The 24,878-nt window shown below is 39.0% G+C and overlaps 2 protein-coding genes across 2 annotated transcripts; both read right to left on the reverse strand.

Moving 5' to 3' along the window:
* Window positions 1-346: 346 nt before the first annotated feature.
* On the reverse strand, window positions 347-10,135 carry LOC117971029 (zinc finger protein OZF-like). The gene is made up of 3 exons (XM_059017783.1): window positions 9,566-10,135; window positions 2,034-2,345; window positions 347-1,139 (listed from the first exon to the last, which is right to left on the reverse strand). Exons 1-3 carry the CDS (start codon window positions 9,891-9,893, stop codon window positions 439-441), a joined length of 1,341 nt encoding a protein of 446 aa, XP_058873766.1. The 5' UTR covers window positions 9,894-10,135; the 3' UTR covers window positions 347-438.
* Window positions 10,136-14,782: 4,647 nt separating this feature from the next.
* On the reverse strand, window positions 14,783-24,172 carry LOC131724858 (zinc finger protein 583-like). Its single transcript, XM_059017822.1, has 2 exons — window positions 23,602-24,172; window positions 14,783-18,468 (listed from the first exon to the last, which is right to left on the reverse strand). The coding sequence occupies exons 1-2, from the start codon at window positions 23,927-23,929 to the stop codon at window positions 17,651-17,653; spliced, it is 1,146 nt and encodes a 381-aa protein (XP_058873805.1). The 5' UTR covers window positions 23,930-24,172; the 3' UTR covers window positions 14,783-17,650.
* Window positions 24,173-24,878: the final 706 nt, after the last annotated feature.

Here is a 24,878-nt window from a genome sequence, read left to right on the forward strand (position 1 = left end):
TTGAAACAAAAGCAATTAAGTGCTGGCATGGATCCATGTGTCCCATCAGTAGATGCTTACTGCTGAATTAATGATTGCAGTCTCAGTCAGTGGGATATCTGAAAGCAACACCTCCCATGAGTTAAACATCTCTGCATGTCTCTCTCTTACCAGCGAGGGTGTGAAATAGTGTCTCACACTGTGTCTGTTTTGTTGAAGCTCTGATATCTCCACCTGGAATGTTATCCTCTTGTCTGTAAATGCAGGCCGGTGCAGTAAACACTTCTGAGATGTCTTTGTGAAGGAATGTTTTTTTTTTTATAGGAGAGGCTTGTTTGTTATATATATATATATATTATATATATATATATATATATATTTTTTTTTAAATCACATTCCTCTTCAGTGACAGGTTTTTAATGTGCTCCACCAGATGAAACCTTTCCCAGCATTCAGCATTCAGGGTTTCACTGCTGTGTGAATTCTTAGGTGTTTTCTGAGATTTTGTAACTGACTGAAACTCTTCTCACAGTCATTACAGTGGTATGGCTTCTCTCCAGTGTGAATTCTTTGGTGTGCTTTTAAATGTTGCAACTGAGTGAAACTCTTCTCACAGTCATTACAGTGGTACGGCTTCTCTCCTGTGTGAATTCGTTGGTGTTTTTTAAGACTTCCTAATTCACTGAAGCTCTTCTCACAGTAATTGCAGTGATAAGGTTTCTCTCCTGTGTGAATGCGCTGGTGTGATTGAAGATGTCCTAACTGTGTGAATCTCTTCCCACACTGAGTGCAGTGATGAGGTTTCTCTCCTGTGTGAACACGCTCGTGTGTTTTCAGATGTGATAAACAACTGAAATTCTTCCCACAATCATAACAGTGAAATGAAGCCCCTCCTGTGTGATTTCCCTTGTGAGTTTCAGGAGAGCCTAATTGACAGGAACTCTTCCCACCTTTAGTAGAGCAAGGCAAGGTCTTCAAGTTGCCCTGAGTTTCAGAATTGTTCACACACACAGACTGTGCAGTCTCTTTAACTGAGCAAGTTTTGAATTTCTTTATATGTTCTTCATGGGTCATGGGTCTGCGTTTCTTGCTCTGCGGTTTGCCGCTGGAAGAGTTTTTGCTGTGGGGTGATGAAGTGGAGTCGTGTTCTCCTTCATCTACTGTAGAAGCGAAAGAAAGAAAGAAAGAAAGAAAGAAAGAAAGGTTATTGTACAGCATTCTCAAACATTCATTCTTATGCAGGGTTTCCCCTCATAACCATGAACAACTCCTATAGCGAACTGCACATTTAGAGAATACAATCAAAATCCACTTAAAATCACTCCTGTTAATGTTGTTATTATTATTATTATTATTATTATTATTTATTTCTTAGCAGATGCCCTTATCCAGGGCGACTTACAATTGTTACAAGATATCCCATTATTTATACATACAATTAGCCATTTATACAGTTGGGTTTTTACTGGAGCAATCTAGGTAAAGTACCTTGCTCAAGGGTACAGCAGCAGTGTCCCCCACCTGGGATTGAACCCACGACCCTCCGGTCAGGAGTCCAGAGCACTAACCACTACTCCACATTGCTGCCCCAATGTTAGCCTTTTTTTATTACCACCACATTGAAATTTGCCGGCCAGAATATCAATGAGGACAAGTGCCTGAGAATATCACTTTGATTATCAACACACTCCGGTTAATATCACTCACATGTACCAGTCACTGATTTCCACCCCACTTAATATCGCTTTGAGGAATAAAAGTATAAGATCAGGTTTACATGCAAGTGCTGTATTGAAATGTTTCTTCTGGTGACACTTAGCAACCCACTGATGAGACATGTGATCCCAGCATCACTGTAAAGCTGTGGCAGCAGCACAACTGCAAACAGTCTACCAGAAACAGGGAAATGGGAAATATCTAACATTTGAAAGTGGCATACTGGTGGGTGTACATCTAGCACATGTCACAGTAGCAAGGACAGTTATGTTGCAACTTGCAAGCCACTGACATAGTGGTTAAGTTAACTTGAGCTAGCATGACTAAAGTATAATTACCTCTAAATCCCAGTTCACATTCAGGTGGACAATCATCACATAGGCTGGATCCCAGCTTGTTGTTCTCCTCCAGTGTACAGACATTAGTTTCAGTAGGAACTTCCTCTGTGATGGGGACACATTCCTGTTCTATGAATTCCTCTTTAATAGGAACACATTTCTGTTGAGGGACCTCTCCATCTTTAACAAATGTCATCTCTGTACCCTTCTTTAGACTTGCACACCACTCCTGGTCAAAGGACTCCTCTTGTGTGTAAACTGTTTCTGTCCAAACTGCTTCAGATTTAGACATAGCATGGCTCTCTGTGAGATCTGTGTGAAAGAAAATTGTACTCAATTAGAACTCTTACTTACTACCCAGGTTCCTCTACAAAGCCAGCCCCTTGTCAATATTCTACTGAGAGAAGTCACTGGGTCATTCCGGTGGAACAATTTATGAGAAGGTGTTTATTTTATTTATAAATGGATATCGTGTGCCCAGTTACATTCCCCTGAGCTGGGAATGAGGCTGGATCCAGCATTGCTTCTAAAGTATCTGTGGTAGAGGGGTGATCAATGCCTCAATTAGGTGATGTAAGCATATGACATGGTTTATTTAGATTTCCAGAAAGCTTTTGACAAAGTCCCGCATAAAAGATTAATTCTCAAACAGAACGCAGTAGGAATTCAAGGAAATGCATGCACATGGATTAGGGAGTGGTTAACAGGTAGAAAACAGAAAGTACTGATTAGAGGAGAAACCTCAAAATGGAGCGAGATAACCAGTGATGTACCACAGGAATCACAGGAACATAAGAAAGTTTACAAACGAGAGGAAGCCACTCGGCCCACCTTGCTCGTTTGGTTGTTAGTAGCTTATTGATCCCAGAATCTCATCAAGCAGCTTCTTGAAGGGTCCCAGGGTGTCAGTATTAGGTCCTCTGCTATTCATAATCTACATTAATGATTTTGATTCTGGTATAGCAAGCAAACTTGTTAAATTTGCAGACAACACAAAAATAGGAGGAGTGGCAAACACTGTTGCAGCAGCAAAGGTCATTCAAAATGATCTAGACAGCATTCAGAACTGGGCAGATACATGGTAAATGAAAATTAATAGAGAAAAGTGTAAGGCACTGCACGCAGGCAATAAAAATGTGCATTATAAATATCATATGGGAGATACTGAAATTGAAGAAGGAATCTATGAAAAAGACCTAGGAGTTTATGTTGGCTCAGAAATGTCTTCATCTAGACAATGTGGGGAAGCTATAAAAAAAGGCTAACAAGATGCTTGTATATATTGTGAAAAGCACTGAATTTAAATCAAGGGAAGTAATGTTAAAACTTTACAATGCATTAGTAAGACCTCATCTAGAATATTGTATTCCGTTCTGGTCACCTAGTTACAAAAAGGATATTGCTGCTCTAGAAAGAGTGCAAAGAAGAGCAACCAGAATTATCCCAGCTTTAAAAAGGTAGGTCGTATGCAGACAGGCTCAAAGAATTGAATCTATTCAGTCTTGAATAAAGAAGACTACGCAGTGATCTGATTCAAGCATTCAAAATTCTAAAAGGTATTGACAATGTCAACCCAGGGGACTTTTTTGACCTGAATAAAGAAACAAGGTCTAGGGGTCACAAATGGAGATTAGATAAATGGGCATTCAGAACAGAAAATAGGAGGCACTTTTTTTACACAGAGAATTGTGAGGGTCTGGAACCAGCTCCCCAGTAATGTTGTTGAAGCTGACACTTTGGGATCCTTCAAGAAGCTGCTTGATGAGATTCTAGGATCAATAAGCCACTAACAACCAAACGAGCAAGATGGGTCGAATGGCCTCCTCTAGTCTGTAACCTTTCTTATGCTCTTATGTATAACCGGTGTTGTGAAGTATATGGAAAAGCTATAGACGGGAAGTAAATTGGGTCCCACATAACCCAAAGTCTGTACCCCATGGCTTAATGATGAAGGCAGTTTGGTCAAAAATTTTAAAATAATAATTAATAACGAATAGAAATTTGATCTACAATCTATTATTATGGTGTTGCACATCTACATGCATTATTATTAACATATAAAGCACTAAATGGCACCAGAGTACCTAAGAGAGATTCTGTCCCCATATAAACCTCTGCGCACTTTAAGGTCGGCTTAAAGACTTAAAAACTCATTTTTATAGATCAGCTTTTTTTTTTTTTAACCTAATCTAGATATAAAGTTTCTGTTATCTATTTTTATCTGCTAACTTTGTATTTTATTTGTTATTCTTATTTATTTTATTTTTGTCCTATCTAGATATTTGCTATTTATTGTTATTAATATCATTGTATTTTGTTAATTGTGTGATTATATTCGGTCTTGTTTCTTGATCATGATACATACTGTCTGTAAAGCGCTTTGAGATACCATGGTATGAAACGCACTATATAAATAAAATAAATAAATAAAAAATGTGAACAATATTGGGATATTTGAGAGACCTGGAGGTAGCACCCAAAAATGGAAATACAGGTCATTTTATAAAATAGTCAGTGTGCGAAAATAACCTGCATGTTTTGGACTTAAATACTGTGATAATATGGTAGAAAAAAAGTAGTCCTACCATTTAAAAGTGTGAAAAAAATATTTAATTTCCTAGAATGCCTCAACAAAAGAGCTGATAGCTTAAGTTGTGGTTTTCAACCTTTTTTTTATTTTTTAAACTGTACCCCTTCTGTCTGGAGGTTTCAGCTCAAGCACCCCTTTACAATTTCCACTACTGAATGGTACCACAGTTGCAATAAGACTAAAGGCAGAATAATCTGATTCACACAATAATTTGTTCCAGTTTATTTAATATATAATTTATGCCACAAAGGTTTGGGACTGACAAAGTGCTGGTTAAGTGTAGAATATTAAACAGTGATGCTTAAACTTTTAATAAGAAGTCTTTGGATGCACAGAATAAAAAGACAGTATTTGGGAATCTTGTTGGAAACACATGTATTTGCTTTCTATTCTGCAAAGTTATTATAAATAATCCACTGTAAATGGTAATCTTGTTATTAGGGATGTGCTTTTGGTACATTTTTATACACGTTTAAATGCTATGCAGGTGTCAGCGTTTAAACCATATCTACATACACACACACAGGGTTTATATTATATTATGATGTACCAAAAAAAAAAACACACACACCATTGAAATTAGCGCTGTCACTCGATTTAAATTTTTGATTGATTTATTTATGGGCATTAGTTGATTAACCTGTGTAATAAATTGGGGCACATTTTTAATTAAGGTAACAATCTTATAACGGCTGTCCTGCATGCAGTACTAAAAAATCAATGCCCAATGGGAATTTGATATTTTCAAAAGCATTTGTATTATTATATTTTATCTTGATAAATGTGTCTCTGTATTTGTACTGCACTATTGAGATGTACCTGCGCTGGCCCTGTGAGCACAAAGAGAATAAAATAAAATAAACTTTTTTTTTCATTATATTATATCAAAGAACAAAACAAAACTACCACCACTACTTCTACTAATTATTATTATTATTATTATTATTATTATTATTATTATTACTACTACAACAACAGCTGCATGTGTTACAGAATCTATCAAATGCACAGATTCCATTACATTGTTATATTAACGCTACTGTTCAGGGATCGGTGCCACAAACGGGTAATCTTACAGACACTCTGCTGCGCATAAGTCTTGGATTCATTCAGGAGTTGCAATATATACTGATGTTATGAGCATCAACAATTTACTCAAAGCCTCCACTAGTGTTTTCCACTATTATACAACTTTGACTTATTAATACAGCTTAGTTTGGGTGAGAAGAAACCAAGTCCGTCATTTAGCAATCTTTAATTCACGTTGATCAGAATCTTCAAAAACTCAAAGTAAACTATACATGAGCAGCTAATATGATGTTTTGTAGTAGCTAATCCATCACACATTTACCAAGTGGTTCTCAACAGGGGGGGGCACAAAGCAGTCCAAATGGGGGCGCAAGAAGCATCCAAAAAAAAAAAAAAAGTGTAAAATGTGTATTTTTTTAAAAAATTTTTTTAAATAAATGTATACATGCCATGATGTTCTGTAGATGGCATGGGTTGATTCTATGGTAGTATAACCCGCCCCCCCCCCCCCTCAAAATGTAAGACTTTTGCACAGCAGTGTGTGTGTGTATGTGTGTGTATATATAAAATATCCCATAGCATAGACAGAGAACATATTTTTTCAAACAAGTGATTTGCGTAAAAGTGTACTGGTAAATTAAAGCCTATACATAATTTATTTACACATATGCGTTCTTTTAATTAATATTGAAACCGTCCTTATAAAATCGTGTTATGCGTACTCACAGGGATGTAAGGGCTAAATGAATGTCAGTCGCCATCTGGTGTGTTCTGTTTGTTATGGATGTTTGCTTTTTACAGCTAACAGTAACTCCATCCGCAGAAATTTCATTTTTGTGATCAAATATTTATTGGGGACGTCCACAGTAATTTCTGAATGTTTTCATTTCAAATGGTGAAGCACTGAACGTGTTTTTCTGGTATGTCGATTTTGTCTGGCATAATTATTTACATACCACGGTTTTCTTGTCTGGTTCCTCAAAATACTTCCAAACGTGGCTTTGCATCGTTCCTTTGTTTAGAGATGCCATTTTATTAAAAATATATAACAAACTTCAGAAAAAAATGCTTGTCATTAACTTTATTACTCCGTGGAGTTGAAACCATACCACGCCCACTGCACCAATAAAGCGCCAGATCGACTGAGAATAAAACCCGCCCCAGTGTCAATCTTCCTGTTGCACCAATTATAAAAGCTACTGGGAGGCAATTGCCAAACCTCTTCCTTTTTATAATATCCGCCCTTACTGTGGCACCACAGCAGTCGGATATGCGACGGACTACTGATGATAAATTACTCAAATGAATACATTTAAAAAATATGCGTAAAAAAAATACATGTAATACATGTGGAGCTGTGGATTACTGTGTAGCATTGCTAGTAACGCTTTTAAAACTATTCTGCATATTAAGTTGATTACATCTGTTTATGCATATAGTAATTAAATATATATATATATATATATTTATTTAACTTATTCATGTTGATTCCTACCAGTGGGGGGGGGGGGGGGTCAAAGCAAAATAAAAAAGTTGTTTAAATCCATAACAAATCAAGAGAAAAAAATATTTTTTAAAAAAGCTATCACTATCCACAGCAGTGTAGTAAAAACAGCGTTGTCCATGGCTTATATTTGAATTGTGTTATGGAAAATAATCCACATTTTGTTTTAATTTAAGAAATAACTGGCACTTGCTTACAATCTGCCCAGCATTACTGAATACCTGCTCACTGGGGACTGACGAGTCCAGGATGCTTTAATATTTCTGACCAAAGACATAACGTTTGGAACGATCTTGGTTATTTTTCTTCATTTTCACTCCGGGGTAGTTCAGATGAATAAATGCAGATTTTGTTTGAAGTTTTGTAGGGTGTCATCTCATTAAATGGTTACGCAGATTAGTTGTTTTACCGAAGTATCCCAAACATTACTTCCTTTACCTTACTTGTTTTCCATCTTACTTTTAGAAAACAATTGCCCAACATTGGAAGGCATTGTATTTGTAGCTCGCTCGATACAGTATTTGTTCTATCACAACGCTCTTAACTTGCTCTGTTACTTTGAAGACTCCTGCACAGATGCAATCCCATCAGTAAACACTCACAGGGGGTGGGGCAGGGGGGAGAAGGTGAGCTCAATCGCATGCAGATTCAGAGAGTCAGACCTGAAGGGAGCAGAGAAGCTCTGCGCTTAATGCAATAACTGATTCCAATTTCAATCAAAACTGTCCTTTGCTTAAACCCTTTACACAAAAATGCCGCACAGGCTTGACTATCGATAGTTGTCAAACGATAGAATGCATCGATGCATTGCCTCAGGCTTAATAAAATTAACACAGTTTGTATTAATGGTAAACAAGCCTGTGGGGCTGTGCGAGGGCGAAGACCTGGGCTGCTTCGCTCTATGACCAGGTCGTCAGGTCGTCTGGTTGTGTGTTTTCACGATGCGGTCACTTGACCTAGCGGTCATGGGTCCACTGAACCAGTGAACTGGGTTTGTAGCACGGTTCATGGTTGTAACCAGAGGTATTAGTCTCACTAAAAGAAATGTCCCGCTCCAGGAACTGACTACATTATAAAAGCCCTCTCTGTACACTGGGATCAACACCCCCTAAACTAACCTACTTCTGAGCTCCACGCAGCATTCCCGGGCACCGCCCCCAACCAATCCAGACATCCCGATCAGCTCAGAGCCTAACTGCTCAACTGGTTGCCCAGCAACGCGCCTCAGCTGCACACACATGCACAGGAACCTGCGACAGAACTCCTCCCTGCCACAGACCTCAAGGCACAAAGTGCAGTGTTTCACAAATAAACACACAGGGTTTAAAAACACACAAGTATTGTTGCACTGTGTGTGTCCATCAGCATCAGCAACCCACAAATATATGATTAAGTCGCCCAGACTTAACAAATCTATCATTTATCAACAAATATATTTGCAGGCAAATAGTTTATTATTATTATTATTATTTATTTCTTAGCAGACGCCCTTATCCAGGGTGACTTACAATTGTTACAAGACATCACATTATTTTTACATACAATTACCCATTTATACAGTTGGGTTTTTTTTACTGGAGCAATCTAGGTAAAGTACCTTGCTCAAGGGTACAGCAGCAGTGTCCCCCACCTGGGATTGAACCCACGCTCCTCCGGTCAAGAGTCCAGAGCCCTAACCACTACTCCACACTGCTGCCCTAATCAAACATGAACACTCAATTTGCTGCTGTATACTGATATCAAAGCTCACAAATCATTACCCTAACCCTCTGCAATATGGTTTGTTAAAGTCTCTATGGGACTATAGGCTTGTTTAATTTGCTACTCACAGTTTACTCCATACAAGATATCCCTGTACCTGAAGGACAGCCATTGATCTCTTAATTAAACTGGTTAAGATTTACCAATATAGACTAGTACTTTCTTATATTTAATAGAATACTCATTTAAATCTTAATAATCTCGGTTGAGATATACAAACACATGCAGTACTTTCTTATAAAAACATAAGAAAGTTTACAAACGAGAGGAGGCCATTCAGCCCATCTTGCTCGTTTGGTTGTTAGTAGCTTATTGATCCCAGAATCTCATCAAGCAGCTTCTTGAAGGATCCCAGGGTGTCACCTTCAACAGCATTACTGGGGAGTTGGTTCCAGACCCTCACAATTCTCTGTGGAAAAAAGTGCCTCCTATAGTCTTCATAATTAATTAGAATGGTATACTATTAGGACAGTGGAGTTGAGTTATTACTGTTAATAACAGCACTCACAATTAGCACTTTAAAAGTGTCTTAAGAGAAAATTCTGACCAATACCTCACCAATAAAATCGACTAATAAGTTAGCTGAAATGACCAAGCAATACCATAAAAATAAATAAATAAATAAATAAATAAATAAATCATTCTTACCTTGAAATAATCCCTGGTTCTCGTTCCTCTGAAAGTCTTGTTCATTGCAGTCGGGGTTCATGTTTCTGAGAGGTTGTTTAATGTCTGCATCTGCAGCGTTCATGCATTCCCGCACTGCTTTCAACTCGCTCTCTGATATTTCCAATCTCAGCCTCAGACTTGCATTTTCTTTATCCTTTCCAGCCAGTTCGATTTGTAATTCATTGAATTTACTGCCAAAAACGTGTGTAATTTCACACAAGACGATGTCTACAGCCGTTTTCACTGCGTGCTCGATGGTAGAGGCGAGCTCGTCTTGAAGGAACGAAACGGAGATACTGACGTCCATCTTCGCTTATTTTAGTTTAATAACCCTCTAGTTTTAATGTATTTTTCTTTATTTTACTGGAGAATTAACATTCATATAAAATTCGTACTTCTTCTGGTGTGATAAAAAAAAAAGAAACAGACTCGTTTTACTTTTGCGAGCAATAACTTTCACCCCGCACTCTGCCCGAGTTCTTAAACAAAACAGAAAATGGACTCTGTTTCTGAACTCGTTTCAATTTCCTGTAACGAAACGATAGCGTCACTGGAAATGAAAGCGTCAGTAGGAGTGGGCGTGGCTTTTTGGAATCGTCGCGTGTTATTGGCTACAGAAATACTGGCTGCGTTCGCGTTACTCCTAAAAAGTCTGCGTTGCAGACGGGAGTCTGCGCCTGACGTCACGGCTGCGTAGACGGAGTGAGGACAGCTTTGGGAGGTTTCCCAGCACAGTCGACTGACCGACTAGATTGATTTTCTGACTGCAGATATATATTTTTCATAACTAGACTGGTAAATAAATTACACAAAGACTTATTTCAGCAACTCCAAAACCATCTTTTGTTAGGAATCTGTTTAAAGCAATTACAGTTATGAACATCAGTTTTATATGCAGGATATTCCATGCCAAAATTATAAATAAACAAATACATACATGAAGATGTAAATACATGTCGAAATAAATAAGTAAATAAATACATGTTGAAATAAATAAATACATGGACAATTATTCATTTATTTATTCATTATTGCATTTATTTATTTTTAATTTTGGCATGGAATATCCTCCATAGTTTTACTAGTCTTGTTTGAAAATTAAATGCAAACGCATAATAGATGTACCCTCGAGGGTGAACGCAGGTGGACGCTGTCCACTCGCTTTTGACTTTTTTTTTTGGGGGGGGGGGGGGATTTTTCAATACGATTTTCTTTTAACAAAAATCAATGAATAAAATATAAAATACTATATGAAGTGCATGCCCCACCATAAATAACTTCAAATAGCATGGATTTTCGGTGCTGACTTCTGTATGAGTCCTGACAAAGTGAACACGCCCCCACCCGTCACACACACACACACCCACGCACACACACACACCAATAAGAAATAAAACAGTCCATTGTTTTTTATCTTCGTCAACAACCGTAAAACCTCCATCGTGTATTTTATGAACGTTAGAATATTTAACTGTTACGACCATTAATATACGATGAAGAGGAGGAGTAGGCCTATAGAAGATTTTTTTGTTCCTGTCGGTAAGACGATATGACACAAGAGCAGTTTTAAATAATCATTGTGTAATCCTAACATTTTTTTAAAAAACATTGTCAGACATTTCATTATAAATGTTTAAACACTTTTCTTTGGGACCAGATTGTTTTCCAAATGATTTCATGATGTGGGCAAACAGACATTAACATTTTTGAAAGTCCAGTATTGGACCGAATATAGCCTTGCAGCTGAAAAAAATATTTCTCAAGAACAGGCAAGGATAGGCCTCCTAGTTTAGAGTGAGAGAGTCTCCTTTTCTTTATTCTGGGCTGGGAACTTTCCATAGACAATCTACCCAACAGTGAGATTGCAGCATTTTCCAGTTTAGCATGTGCTACCATTAGTTCTAATTATTATACAGATTATTGGTAGCCTAAAACCGTCTTCACAGAGTATAATTCTTTACATGCGTATTTACATTTCCCCATCCAGTTAACAGTGCGATTTTTCATGAACCCGGCTCCCCTATTATTAATACTGTCATCATTTTAGGTGTAAAATTGACTGCAGTGACGCTGGAAATGCCCTGGACCCCGCTGGGGGCCTATAGGTTCCAGACCCCTTGCACAAAGGAAAATTAGCACCATTGGTCCACATTGCGTAACCCTACAGAGTCCACTCACTATTTTCTGCAGGAGTCTAACCCTGGGTATTTGTCATTCACAATACAATATTTATAATTTATACAGGCTCTTTTCGGTGTTCTTCACACCCCCATTCTAGATGGCGCTACCACGATCACTAATCCTGCACGTGGTTCGCTCGTCCATTGTTTTGAAGACGTGTCTGCTCCAGCGCAGCACCTTTTAAAATCTGCTGGGGATGCGCAGACTCTGCGCCCAGAGGATGCTTGACCTCTGTTGTCAGTTCCGGCTGCGGTCAAGAAGTTTGCCTTACTCGGACAGAGGGGGTGCGTTCACGAGAGGCAGACTTTGCTAAGTCTGCGCAGATTCTGCAAATTCATTGGCTACTTGCTCCGATTCTGTGCAGAATGGCGAACACACCCAGTATTAATTATTATTATTATTATCATTATTATTATTATTATTATTATTAATTTCTTGGCAGACGACGTTATCCAGGGCGACTTACAATTGTTACAAGATATCACATTATTTTTACATACTATTACCTATTTATACACAGTTAGTTTTTACTGGAGCAATCTAGGTAAAGTACCTTGCTCAAGGGTACAGCAGCAGTGTCCCCCACCTGGGATTGAACCCACTTGCAGTTTCCCGTTGCTGTGGAGACTTTCAGGGTATATAGTCCATGCGATTATGATTAATTATAACATTATACCATTGCAGAGTGGTGCTAACACTACGGCCAAACATTTCTTTAACACTAGAACCGCCGGGTTTATGCTGCTCCCTAGAACTAGGGATGTCACGGTATACCGGTTTAACGGTAAACCGCGGTATAAACTGCCACGGTTTTGAAACAGCAACCATTTTTCTATACCATGATTACCAGGTTTAAGGTGATATGGACACAGTTTTTTATTCACCGTTTCTACATCGGTGAGGCACTGTGTTCATTAGAACTAACTAATGAACACAGACATCTCAAGTTCTGAAAACTGCCATGCATGAGATTATCCAAGTAGGCTATTAAATAAGTGACATCATTTAATATAAACAGCCCTGCTAAGCAATGATCGCTAGCAAATGTGATTGTCAGTAAATGAAACACACATACTCAAACATCAGCAGGAACAAGGCACTGCAACGTTTCATCACTGCCTTCCTATTCATTTACCAAACCAAAGAAGTAACAGCAGCTATTATCTATCATATCAGTCAAGAGAAACGCAGTAAGCACGCACCAATGCAGAGAATCAAAAAGTCTATTTCCTACTATATAACTAAGTCAAAGATGCTACAGGCATTTGTATAATTTTATTTTAAACGGTATTGTAAAGATGTTGTCTCCTCGAGTTGATAGTGTTGTAGGGATTTTGATTTTTATGTATTCAAAATTTAGTACAATTTTATTCCCATTTAAGAAAAAAAAAGTCCCCTTGATGCCGCTTAACTTTGCAACAGTGTTACACCCACCTTAACCTTTCTTCTTTCCTTTGCTTTTAACATGCAATCCAAAAAAATAATAAAATAATTTGCAGGCACCGTCTTCTCATCATTAAGTTTTGCACTCTGCTGCAAGATCAGTGGGCGGGCGCTGCATGTCTTAAAACGCTCTCGATTGGCTATTGCTAGGTAACACTATTCTTCTCTTAACTCAGGGGCTTCAACTAAAGTACCTGTGACAGGTTGACAGAGGTTGAGACACAAAAATACAAAAAATAAACAGGCACGAGGGCCAAACAAAAGGTTTCTAAAACACAAAATAAACACAAAATGAAACTTACAAGAATAAGGCTTCCAGGCTGAACATTACCTTCACTGGATTGCAAACAAATGAACAAAACACCCTTGCTTCCTCAGCTACTCTCCTCTTAATGGGAGGCTGAGGCCTCCTTTTATGCCAGGTGGCTGGGTGTTAATTGAATAATTGATTGCTCCACACCTGATGCAATAAACCTGGGCAGGGAGGAGAATTTAACCCCATCCCTGCCAGTATTTACAAGGGCAGAGCCCTGCTCTGCCACACACCTCCCCCCGCGTACAAAGTACGCAGGCCGCAATTGGCCAAACTCCCCACCCCCCCAGTCCCCTTATGTCCCTTGGGTAGGCTATTTCAGCGGGCGGTGGTGGGCGGGGTTGATGTCGGATCCCCCAAGCTTTCTTCAATAGTGAGGGCCCGTCTCCCTCTGGTGGCGGAGGCAGGAACGGTGGCCCCTCAGGAACAGCAGGCGGAGACGGTGGACCCTCAGGAACAGCTGCACCTCTTCTGACTCTCGGGACGGCAGCTCCACCCCCTCTGGCTCTCGGGATGGCAGCTCCACCCCCTCTGGCTCTCGGGACGGCAGCTCCACGTGAACCAGCAGGCATGCTCCCTCTGCTGGTGGCGGCGATGGAGGAAGAGACAGCAGGTAATCTTCCCCTGCTGGTGGAGGTGGCACCAGCAGGTATTCTCCATCTGCTGGTGGCGGTGGGAGCGACGGGTAGTCCTCCCACAACGGTGGAGGCGGGAGCCACAGGCAGACCTCCCACTCTGGTGGAGGTGGGAACAGCAGGTAATCTTCCCCTGCTGGTGGAGGTGGCACCGACTCCTCCCTCTCGGGCCGTGGACGCACCGACTCCTCCCTCTCGGGCCGTGGACGTTCGGGCTCCTCCCACTCGGGCCGTGGACGTTCAGGCTCCTCCCACTCGGGCCGTGGACGTTCGGGCTCCTCCCACTCGGGCTTTTGGAGCGGCGGCAACAGCTCCTCCCCTCTAGACTCTGGACACAGCGGCTCCTCATAGTACCGGAAGGGACAGGCAGCAAACTGATATTGCTGGTTACAGTGGGGGAACAACAGTGGTGACAGTACAGCTCCTCGGGTACCTGGCCCGGATGTGCTCCTCCTTCTCCCTGTCCCTCGCTTCCCGGTCCTTCTTCCACCTCATCCTCTCTTCCTTTTCTTCTCAATAATAAAAAAAATAAATTAAAAAATTACTGCCGAGCCTCCAGGTGGCGCTATCCCGTTCTGACACCAAATGTGACAGGATGACAGAGATTGAGGCTCAGAGACAGTGTGAAAAGTTCAAAAATAAAGCTTTTAATACACAAAACATACAAAATAAACCTGCACGAGGGCCAAACAAAAGGTTTCTAAAACACAAAATAAACACAAAATGAAACTTACAAGAATAAGGCTTCCAGGCTGAGCGTTACCTTCACTGGATTGCAAACAAATGAACAAAAAAACAGTACACAAAGAAAAACACCCTTGCTTCCTCAACTACTCTCCTCTTAATGGGAGGCTGAGGCCTCCTTTTATGCCAGGTGGCTGGGTGTTAACTGAATAATTGATTGCTCCACACCTGATGCAATAAACCTGGGCAGGGAGGAGAATTTAACCCCATCCCTGCCGGTTTACAAGGGCAGAGCCCTGCCACAGTACCCTTTACCATTTTCACTCAATGAATGGTATTTTCCAAAATGGAAAATTACCTATATGGTAACAGTATTCTGGGAGACAGTCCGCATGATTTTAGGAAAGGGAGATCGTGTCTAACTAACCTGCTTGATTTTTTTGAGGATGCAACATCGACAATGGATAATTGCAAAGCATACAACATGGTTTATTTAGATTTCCAGAAAGCCTTTGACAAAGTTCCACGTAAAAGATTAATTCTCAAACTGAACGCAGTAGGGATTCAAGGAAATGCATGTACACTCGACCCCCACTCGACCTCTCTGCTCCGCCTGCACTAGAAGACTGGCTCTACCTCCTCTATGCTCCCCTGCCTCCAGAGCCCTCTCCTTCTCCACCCTCGCTCCGCAGTGGTGGAATGACCTTCCTACAGATGTCAGGACTGCTCTTATCTGCCCACTATTTTACTGCATGTACTCCTGTACTTCAGAGTACTGTAATCTGCCAAGTCTTTAATCTGTAGTATTTTGTATTTAATCATATCCTGATGTAACTATCACTGACACTTATCTGCTGTATTATTGAATTGTATTTTGTCACACTTGTACTTGCTTGAACAAAAGTCATTGTATTTAACTTGCTCTTAATTGTATTATTACTTGTACTGTGATACTTGAAATATATTTGCTTACGATTGTAAGTCGCCCAGGATAAGGGCGTCTGCTAAGAAATAAATAATAATAATAATAATAATAATAATGCACATGGAATAAGGAGTGGTTAACATGTAGAAAACAGAAAGTACTGTTTAGAGGAGAAACCTCAAAATGGAGCGAGGTAAGCAGTGGTGTACCACAGGGATCAGTATTAGGTCCACTGCTATTCCTAATCTACATTAAGATTCTGGTATAGTAAGCAAACTTGTTAAATTTACAGGCGACACAAAAATAGGAGGAGTGGCAGACACTATTGCAGCAGCAAAGGTCATTCAAAATGATCTAGACAGCATTCAGAACTGGGCAGACACATGGCAAATGAAATTTAATAGAGAAAAGTGTAAGGTACTGCACGCAGGCAATAAAAATGTGCATTATAAATATCACATGAGACATATTGAAATTGAAGAAGGAATCTATGAAAAAGACCTAGGAGTTTATGTTGACTCAGAAATGTCTTCATCTAGACAATGTGGGGAAGCTATAAAAAAGGCCAACAAGATGCTCAGATATATTGTGAGAAGTGTTGAATTTAAATAAAGGGAAGTAATGTTAAAACCTTACAATGTATTACTGAGACCTCACCTAGAATATTGTGTTCAGTTCTGGTCACCTCGTTACAAAAAGGATATTGCTGCTCTAGGAAGAGTGTAAAGAAGAGCGACCAGAATTATCCCGGGTTTAAAAGGCATGTCGTATGCAGACAGGCTAAAAGAATTGAATCTATTCATTCTTGAACAAAGACGACTACGTGGTGATCTGATTCAAGCACTCAAAATTCTAAAACGTACTGACAATGTCGACCTGAAAAAAGAAACAAGGACCAGGGGTCACACATAGAGATTAGATAAAGGGGCATTCAGAACAGAAAATAAGAGGCACTTTTACACAGAGAATTGTGAGGGTCTGGAACCAACTCCCCAGTAATGTTGTTGAAGCTGACACCCTGGGATCCTTCAAGAAGTTGCTTGATGAGATTTTGGGATCAGATGGGTCGAATGGTCTCCTCTCGTTTGTAAACTCTCTTATCTTCTTATGTGTAAAACGACTGAAATGGGTAAATTTTTCCGTCAACAAATATTTGCGCTTCTGCAGTGCTAGATTACACTATCACAGTTCTGTGACCTGCCCCTAGATTGAAACAAAAGCAATTAAGTGCTGGCATGGATCCATGTGTCCCATCAGTAGATGCTTACTGCTGAATTAATGATTGCAGTCTCAGTCAGTGGGATATCTGAAAGCAACACCTCCCATGAGTTAAACATCTCAGCATGTCTCTCTCTTACCAGCGATGGTGTGAAATAGTGTCTCACACTGTGTATGTTTTGTTGAAGCTCTGATATCTCCACCCGGAATGTTATCCTCTTGTCTGTAAATGCAGCCTGTGCAATACACACTTCTGAGGTGTCTTTGTGAAGTTATATTATACATATACAGACTTTTTGGTTTTTTATTTTTAATTACTTTTTGAATATTTCTATAATTGTTCTTTCACGTTGAAAGTGTAGATGATGTTGTGATGATCAGTGAAACAAACTCTTACTTTAATGCATTTTGAATTGTATTTTTTAGGCAGCAGAATGTGAAAAATGTTCAAGGGTGTGAAGACTTTTTCAAGGCACTGTGTATGTGTGTGTGTGTATATATATATATATATATATATGTATGTATATATGTATGTATGTATGAGAGGTTTGTTCAGAAATGATTTTTAAATCACATTACTCTTCAGTGACAGGGTTTTTGTCTTGCTAAGATGTTCCGGTTTTTAATGTGCTCCACCAGATGAAACCTTTCCCAGCATTCAGCATTCAGGGTTTCACTGCGGTGTGAATTTGGAGGTGTTTTCTGAGATTTTGTAACTGACTGAAATTCTTCTCACATTCATTACAGTGGTATGGCTTCTCTCCAGTGTGAATTCGTTGGTGTTTTTTAAGACTTCCTGATTCACTGAAGCACTTCTCACATTCTTTGCAGTGATAAGGTTTCTCTCCTGTGTGAATGCGCTGGTGTGCTTTTAAATGTGGCAACTGAGTGAAACTCTTCTCACAGTCATTACAGTGGTACGGCTTCTCTCCTGTGTGAATTCGTTGGTGTTTTTTAAGACTTCCTAATTCACTGAAGCTCTTCTCACAGTAATTGCAGTGATAAGGTTTCTCTCCTGTGTGAATGCGCTGGTGTGATTGAAGATGTCCTAACTGTGTGAATCTCTTCCCACACTGAGTGCAGTGATGAGGTTTCTTTCCTGTGTGAACACGCTTGTGTGTTTTCAGATGTGATAAACAACTGAAATTCTTCCCACAATCAGCACAGAGAAATGGAGTCCCTCCAGTGTGATTTATCTTGTCAGTTTTAGGAGATCCTAGCTTGTTGTTTTCCTCAAGTGTACAGACATTATTTTCAGTAGGAACTTCCTCTGCGATGGGGACACATTCCTGTTCTATGAATTCCTCTTTAATAGGAACACATTCCAGTCGAGGGACCTCTTCATCTTTAACACATGTCAGCTCTGTAACCTGCTTTAGACTTGCACACCACTCCTGGTCAAAGGACTCCTCTTGTGGGTAAAGAGCTTCTATCCTTGGCCCCTGTGCTTCAGATTTAGGCATAACATGGCTCTCTGTGGGATCTGTGTGAAAGAAAATTGTACACAATTAGAACTCTTACATACTATCCAGGTTCCTCTACAAAGCCAGACCCTTGTCAATACTCTACTGAGAGATGTCATTGGATCATTCTGGAGGAAGAATTTATGAGAAGGGGTTTATTTTGTTTTATTTATTTTTAAATGGATATAGTGGACCCGGTTACATTCCCTTGAGCTGGGAACGAGGCTGGATCAATGCATCAATGCCTCCACTAGGCAGCATAACCGGTGTGGTAAAGTATATGGAAAGGCTATAGAGGGGAAGTATATTGGGCCCCACATAACCCAAAGTTTGTACCCCATGGCTTAATGATGAAGGCAGTTAGGCTGAAACATTTCTGTTTTTAACTTTGTTCTTTTAAAATAATAATTAATAAAATAATGGAAATTTGACCTACAATCTATTATTATGGTGTTGCACCTTGTGACTGAGATCGAATGATTCTTGGTGTTAGATCCCTCCCACCCCCGACCTGCAAGGCAGCTGCATAAAGGGAACAGAGTACCCTGGACTAAATGGCATGGCAGTTTATTCCCAGGGTTAGATGGAAGAAGTCGGCCATCTAGAAAGGGGGCAAAGCTACAGTATACAAACTCAATTACCCGGAAGGGAAACGCTGTGGCATCCACGGATTGGAGGAGCGGATGCGCTTGTTGACCAAGGGGTCATGGTTATATTAAAGGACCAGAAGGAGAACCTGTATGGTGAAACGTGAGTGTTTTGTTTTTGTTTGTCGTTAATAATACTGTTTGTAATTATGTGGGCGGGTAACACAATCCGGAGCTTTCGCAAAAGGCCAGCATTAAACCCGAATCAACAACACTGCACTTTTGTTTAACACTAAAGAACTGTGTTCACCACGAGCACTAGAGCACGCACTGTGGACTGGTGTTTGTGTTTGCGTATGTGTTCTGTGTGGGTGAACTAAAAACGGGACTGTTATTATTTCAGGGCCAACCCATGGATTACAAATAAGCAAAACACGCCACTGTACTGCTTCATTACCATTGTTATTATTTACTGTTGTTTTGCCATCAGGCCATTGGATTTAAAAACCATTAAACAGCATTGCACCTGGATTATACTTGCCTGTCTGTTTATTGATCACCTGCACACTGCTAACCACTTTGCCACAACCTCCACTTGCATTAACCCTTTGCTGCCGACGCGCTCTAATTTCATAGCTTTTGTTACGATGATGAAACGTGATATATCAGCCGTCCAATCAACTATCTTGTTTGTTTTTTTTTCATTGGGCCATAGCCATGGCTGCGCTGGATATCCCCATGTAATTGGTTTAGGGCTGCAATGGGTGTGGCTCTTTTTAAATTTGTGTTTCATTTTTGACTTCAATGGAAAATTGTATTGACACCCGTTTGAAACGTCTATATCTCCCATTCTACAAGCCCAAAAGTGCTGATCTATAACTCATCCGAAAGCTAAGAACTGGGACTAACTAGTTGCCATTTTATTTTTTCCTGTTACTATGCTTTTTAAAAATTACTTCCGGAATGTGTGTCTGTGTGCGTATGCGTGCAGCTGCAGGGCACACCAGACAAAAAACTGAGACAAAAAACGAATTACTGAAAAGACATCTAAGATAGCCCTCTTGTAAATGTTTTACTGTTATTTTTAATTCTATACATTTTTTATTTCGTGTCCTGTTTTGAAAATGTTATTCTGGACGGAGGCGAAAGTAAATATGACATCTGCCTGATCTCTAGCTAGCTAACTTAGTGTAAATGTTGTTTTTATCGTTATTTTGTTGCTTATCAGTGTACTTCGTTTCTCTGTGTGTAAACGATGGGTAAGTATTTAGCTGTAGTCATTACTTTTATTATTATTTAGCTGTTTATTATTGGTAGTTTTTTTTACCCTATACATACAGTATTCGCAAGTTTCTTCTTTTAAAAAAACAAATAAATAAATAATAATAATCATACTCAACATCTTGTGTGGCATACACATTGAGAACTCTACACAAATAATTTACTTTAATCACATAGTGGATTATATTATATTTCCAGGTTCCTTCAGTTTCACTTTCAGTCTACATCCGCCATTTCGGCTCTATTGGCACATTGTTTTGCATTCGAAAACCTTATGTAGCTCTGCAACTGTAAAAGCAAATCCAGTTCTGATTACATATTTGAAATCCTCAAAATTCCACATCTCCCATATACTCTAATTTTTTACTAGAGTGTTTGGAAAAATATGAATTTGCACATTTTTGAAATATTAATATTTCATATTTCAATATTTTTTGAGTAATCTTATAGACACACTCTTGGATTCATTCAGGAGTTACAATATATACTGATGTTATGAGCATCAACAATTTACTCAAAGCCTCCACTAGTGTTTTCCACTATTATAACAACTTTGACTTATTAATACAGCTTAGTTTGGGTGAGAAGAAACCAAGTTTGTCATTTAGCAATCTTTAATTCACGTTGATCAGAATCTTCAAAAACTCAAAGTAAACTATACATGAGCAGCTAATATGAAGTGTTGTAGTAGCGAATCCATCACATTTACCCAGTGGTTCAACCCAGGGGGGGGGGCAGGGGGGGCTGCGAGATTCTTATTGCTTCGCAGATCGCATAACCACACCCCCTTTTGTACCATCAGTCACGCCCCCTTGGTTAGCGAGTGCAGCCGTTTCTCTTCCAATCCACGGTTGCCAGATCACTTCCCTTCTGGGGCAATGACATGGTGTACTGTGGCTCCGCCCCCTTTCCACCTTCCCCTGGAATGAATTGTCAGACCATCCAGGGAGGGAGATTTATAATTAAGAATCATTCTTTCTCTCTCACACCGCCCCAGTGTCAATCTTACTGTTGCACCAATTAGAAAAGCTACTTGGAGGCAATTGCCAACCCCCTTCCTTTTTATAATATCCGCCCTTACTGTGGCACCACAGCAGTCGGATACGCGACGGACTACTGATGATAAATTACTAAAATGAATACATTTACAAAATACATTGTGTGGTTAAAGCAGATCATTTTGTTCCCCCTCTCCCCTTCTTTAGTCCTCTTGCAGGATGCTATGCCTGGTTAGGCTGTGCTCAGTGTAACACGCTGTGTAAACAGGTAGTTTCACACATCCTTTAATAGGTAAACGTTTTTCCATCAAACAAAGGATTACTTGTATTACAGCTAACGTAGTCTATCTATTAATTTTCCATGTGGCCGTGGATATGTTGTCAAAACCCTCAGACCTCTCAAAACCAGACTAGCAAATATAAAAGTGCAGTAAGGTGCAATGACCCTACATCCCCGATAGCCAGGCATTTCAGCGAGTTTGCGCATAATGCAATTCTTTGAAATGCATAGGAATAGAAATCGTTTCTGTATGTAGAAGAGGAGGTGATGTTGCTGTTAAATTATTGAGAAGATAAACTTTTTGGATTTTTAAACTAAACACATTATTGCCCAAGGGACTCAATGAAGACTTTGAATTCTCAATCTCTCTAGTTATTATTATTATTATTATTTATTTCTTAGCTGACGCCCTTATCCGACTTACAATTGTTACAAGATATCACATTATTTTTACATACAATTACCCATTTATACAGTTGGGTTATTACTGGAGCAATCTAGGTAAAGTACCTTGCTCAAGGGTACAGCAGCAGTGTCCCCACTGGGGATTGAACCCACAAAGAGTCCAGAGCCCTAACCACTACTCCACACTGCTGCCCATGCGTTAGTTAGTTTACTTGACTGTTTAATATTCAATAATGACTGCTATTAATTGTTTAATTGTATACATTCAGATCCAATCTATATTCTCTGGGTTATTAGTATAACTCTTTTTAACCTTTGTTAGCCTAAATATGATATTGATATATTGTTTGATAAATACATTGTATAATATGCCATTCATTTTTTGTTCATGTAACAAATGACAAGGATTATTCAAATGTAAAGCATGTCGTGTTATATTGAATATAAGATGTTATTTATTGACTGTAAAATGATTCTCTGAGTAATTATACATACTCAAAAGAGCTCAGTATCACAGGCACCTGTGAACACTGATGAAGCCTACAGGTGAAACACGGTCATGACTGAGAACTGCACATCTTGCTAAAAATGTTTTTAATTTAAAATAAAAGGAAATACTTTAATTTTTGAGTGTGCACCTTTTTTTGGATTTCTTTATCGTTATAAAATCGTATGATGCTTGTTACTTACATGAGAACCCTCTTATGTTACTGTCGATTTTATAAATCTATTTATACTATTATTATTCATACATTTAAACAGCTATCCCCAGCAACCTTCATTTCGTGTAATAAAGCTTCTCACGATGAATCTCGGAGAAATATGACCATCAGGGTATTTGTTTTTATTTTTGCCTATTTGCATACCAGTAATTCTGATGCATCATCTGCTAACGTGTACAAAGCATTGCTCTTAACAATAGCAGATATATTCATGAGAAAATTAAATCTTACGATCAGATACGTGCATTGAGATTGAGGTGTGTTCAATGCATGAAAAATAAATAAAACACATGGTCAGCTTTATGATAAAACATTATGTTTTAGTTTATAACGCTTTCATTCAAACAGCACCTGTAGAACTCCTCTGTTTGGACACTATCACCCTTCATTTAAATGCACTTTATTTTGCTCTTATCTGCCCCCTATTTTACTGCATTTAATCCTGTACTTCAGAATACTGTAATCTGCCAAGTGTTTAACCTGTAGTATTTTGTATTTAATCACATCCTGATGTAACTATCACTATTTAATCATATCCTGATGTAACTTTCACTATTATCTGCTGTATTATTGAATTGTGTTTTGTCACACTTGTACTTTGCTTGAACAAAAGTTATTGTATTTATCTTGCTCTTATTGTATTACTTGTACTGTAACACTTGAAATGTATTTGCTTACGATTGTAAGTCGCCCTGGATAAGGGCGTCTGCTAAGAAATAAATAATAATAATAATAATAATAATAATAATAATAATAATAATAATAATAATAATTTAATAGCATAATATATAATACATGTATCTAATCATTTACTGTATTATCAGTTGGAATGACCAAGCAATACCATAAAAATAAATAAATAAATAGATAAAAATCTTACCTTGAAATAATCCCTGGTTCTCGTTCCTCTGAAAGTCTTGTTCATTGCAGTCGGGGTTCATGTTTCTGAGAGGTTGTTTAATGTCTGCATCTGCAGCGTTCATGCATTCCCGCACTGCTTTCAACTCGCTCTCTGATATTTCCAATCTCAGCTTCAGACTTTCATTCTCTTTCTCCTTTCCAGCCATTTCCATTCGGAATTCAGTGAATTTGCCGCCGACAACTTTTGTGATTTGGCACAAGACGGTGTCTACAGCCGCTTTCACTGCGTGCTCGATGGTAGAGGCGAGCTCGTCTTGAAAGAACGACACGGAGACGCTGACGTCCATCTTCACTGACTGTTAGCTTGAGACTCGCGTAGCAGAATCCTCTGGTTTTGAAGTATTTTTTTTTTTACTGGTGAATTAACATTAATATAAAATCCGCACTTCTGGTGTGATAAAAAAAAAAAAAAAAACAGACTCGTTTTACTTTTGCGAGGAATAACTTTCACGCTGCACGCTGTCTGACTTCTTAAATAAAACAGAAAAGAGACTACTGAAAAGAAAAAGTCGGTAATAGTGGGCGTGGCTTTTTGGAACACGTGTTAAAGGCTACAGAAACACTGTAAACCCCTACGGTGGCCCCGAAGGGGAGAGGGGAATTCATCCAGAACGCGGACTCGAACAGCGCAACTCTCACAGGTAGCTTAAATGTATGCAAAAAAAAAACCGTGTCTTCAGAAACGTCTTCTTTAACGTGCATGCTAAGACATTTACTAACTTTTTCGACAGGACGACATGATTTATTTGTGATGTGTACAATCAGTTATAGTTTGTTTTTTTTAATTAAAAACGTCTTTGACATGCGCGGCTAAAATAACCTTTAACTACGCGATCTACCTGTTTATAAATTATTGTGCCGGTTTCAAAGTAGCCTATTTTTTATACATTTTTTTGGGATTTCAAAACTTGAAAGTCGAAAGTAAAAGCTCACGAAAGTTTTCAGGAATGTTGTTGCTGTGTGGTTTGTGTTGTGTTATGTTTGGAATAAACACGAGTCGTGTAAATGATATTAAAAATGCATAATGCATTACATATAACGTTATTGTTTACAGATACTTGTTTATATATTTATTTTATATACAGTACACCCATAAGAAAGTTTACAAACGAGAGGATGCCCCATTCAGCCCATCTTGCTTGTTTGGTTGTTAGTAGCTTATTGATCCCAGAATCTCATCAAGCAGCTTCTTGAAGGATCCCAGGGTGTCAGCTTCAACAACATTACTGGGGAGTT

The sequence above is a fragment of the Acipenser ruthenus genome, chromosome 57, assembly GCF_902713425.1.
Source record: "Acipenser ruthenus chromosome 57, fAciRut3.2 maternal haplotype, whole genome shotgun sequence".
Taxonomy (NCBI): Eukaryota; Metazoa; Chordata; class Actinopteri; order Acipenseriformes; family Acipenseridae; genus Acipenser; species Acipenser ruthenus.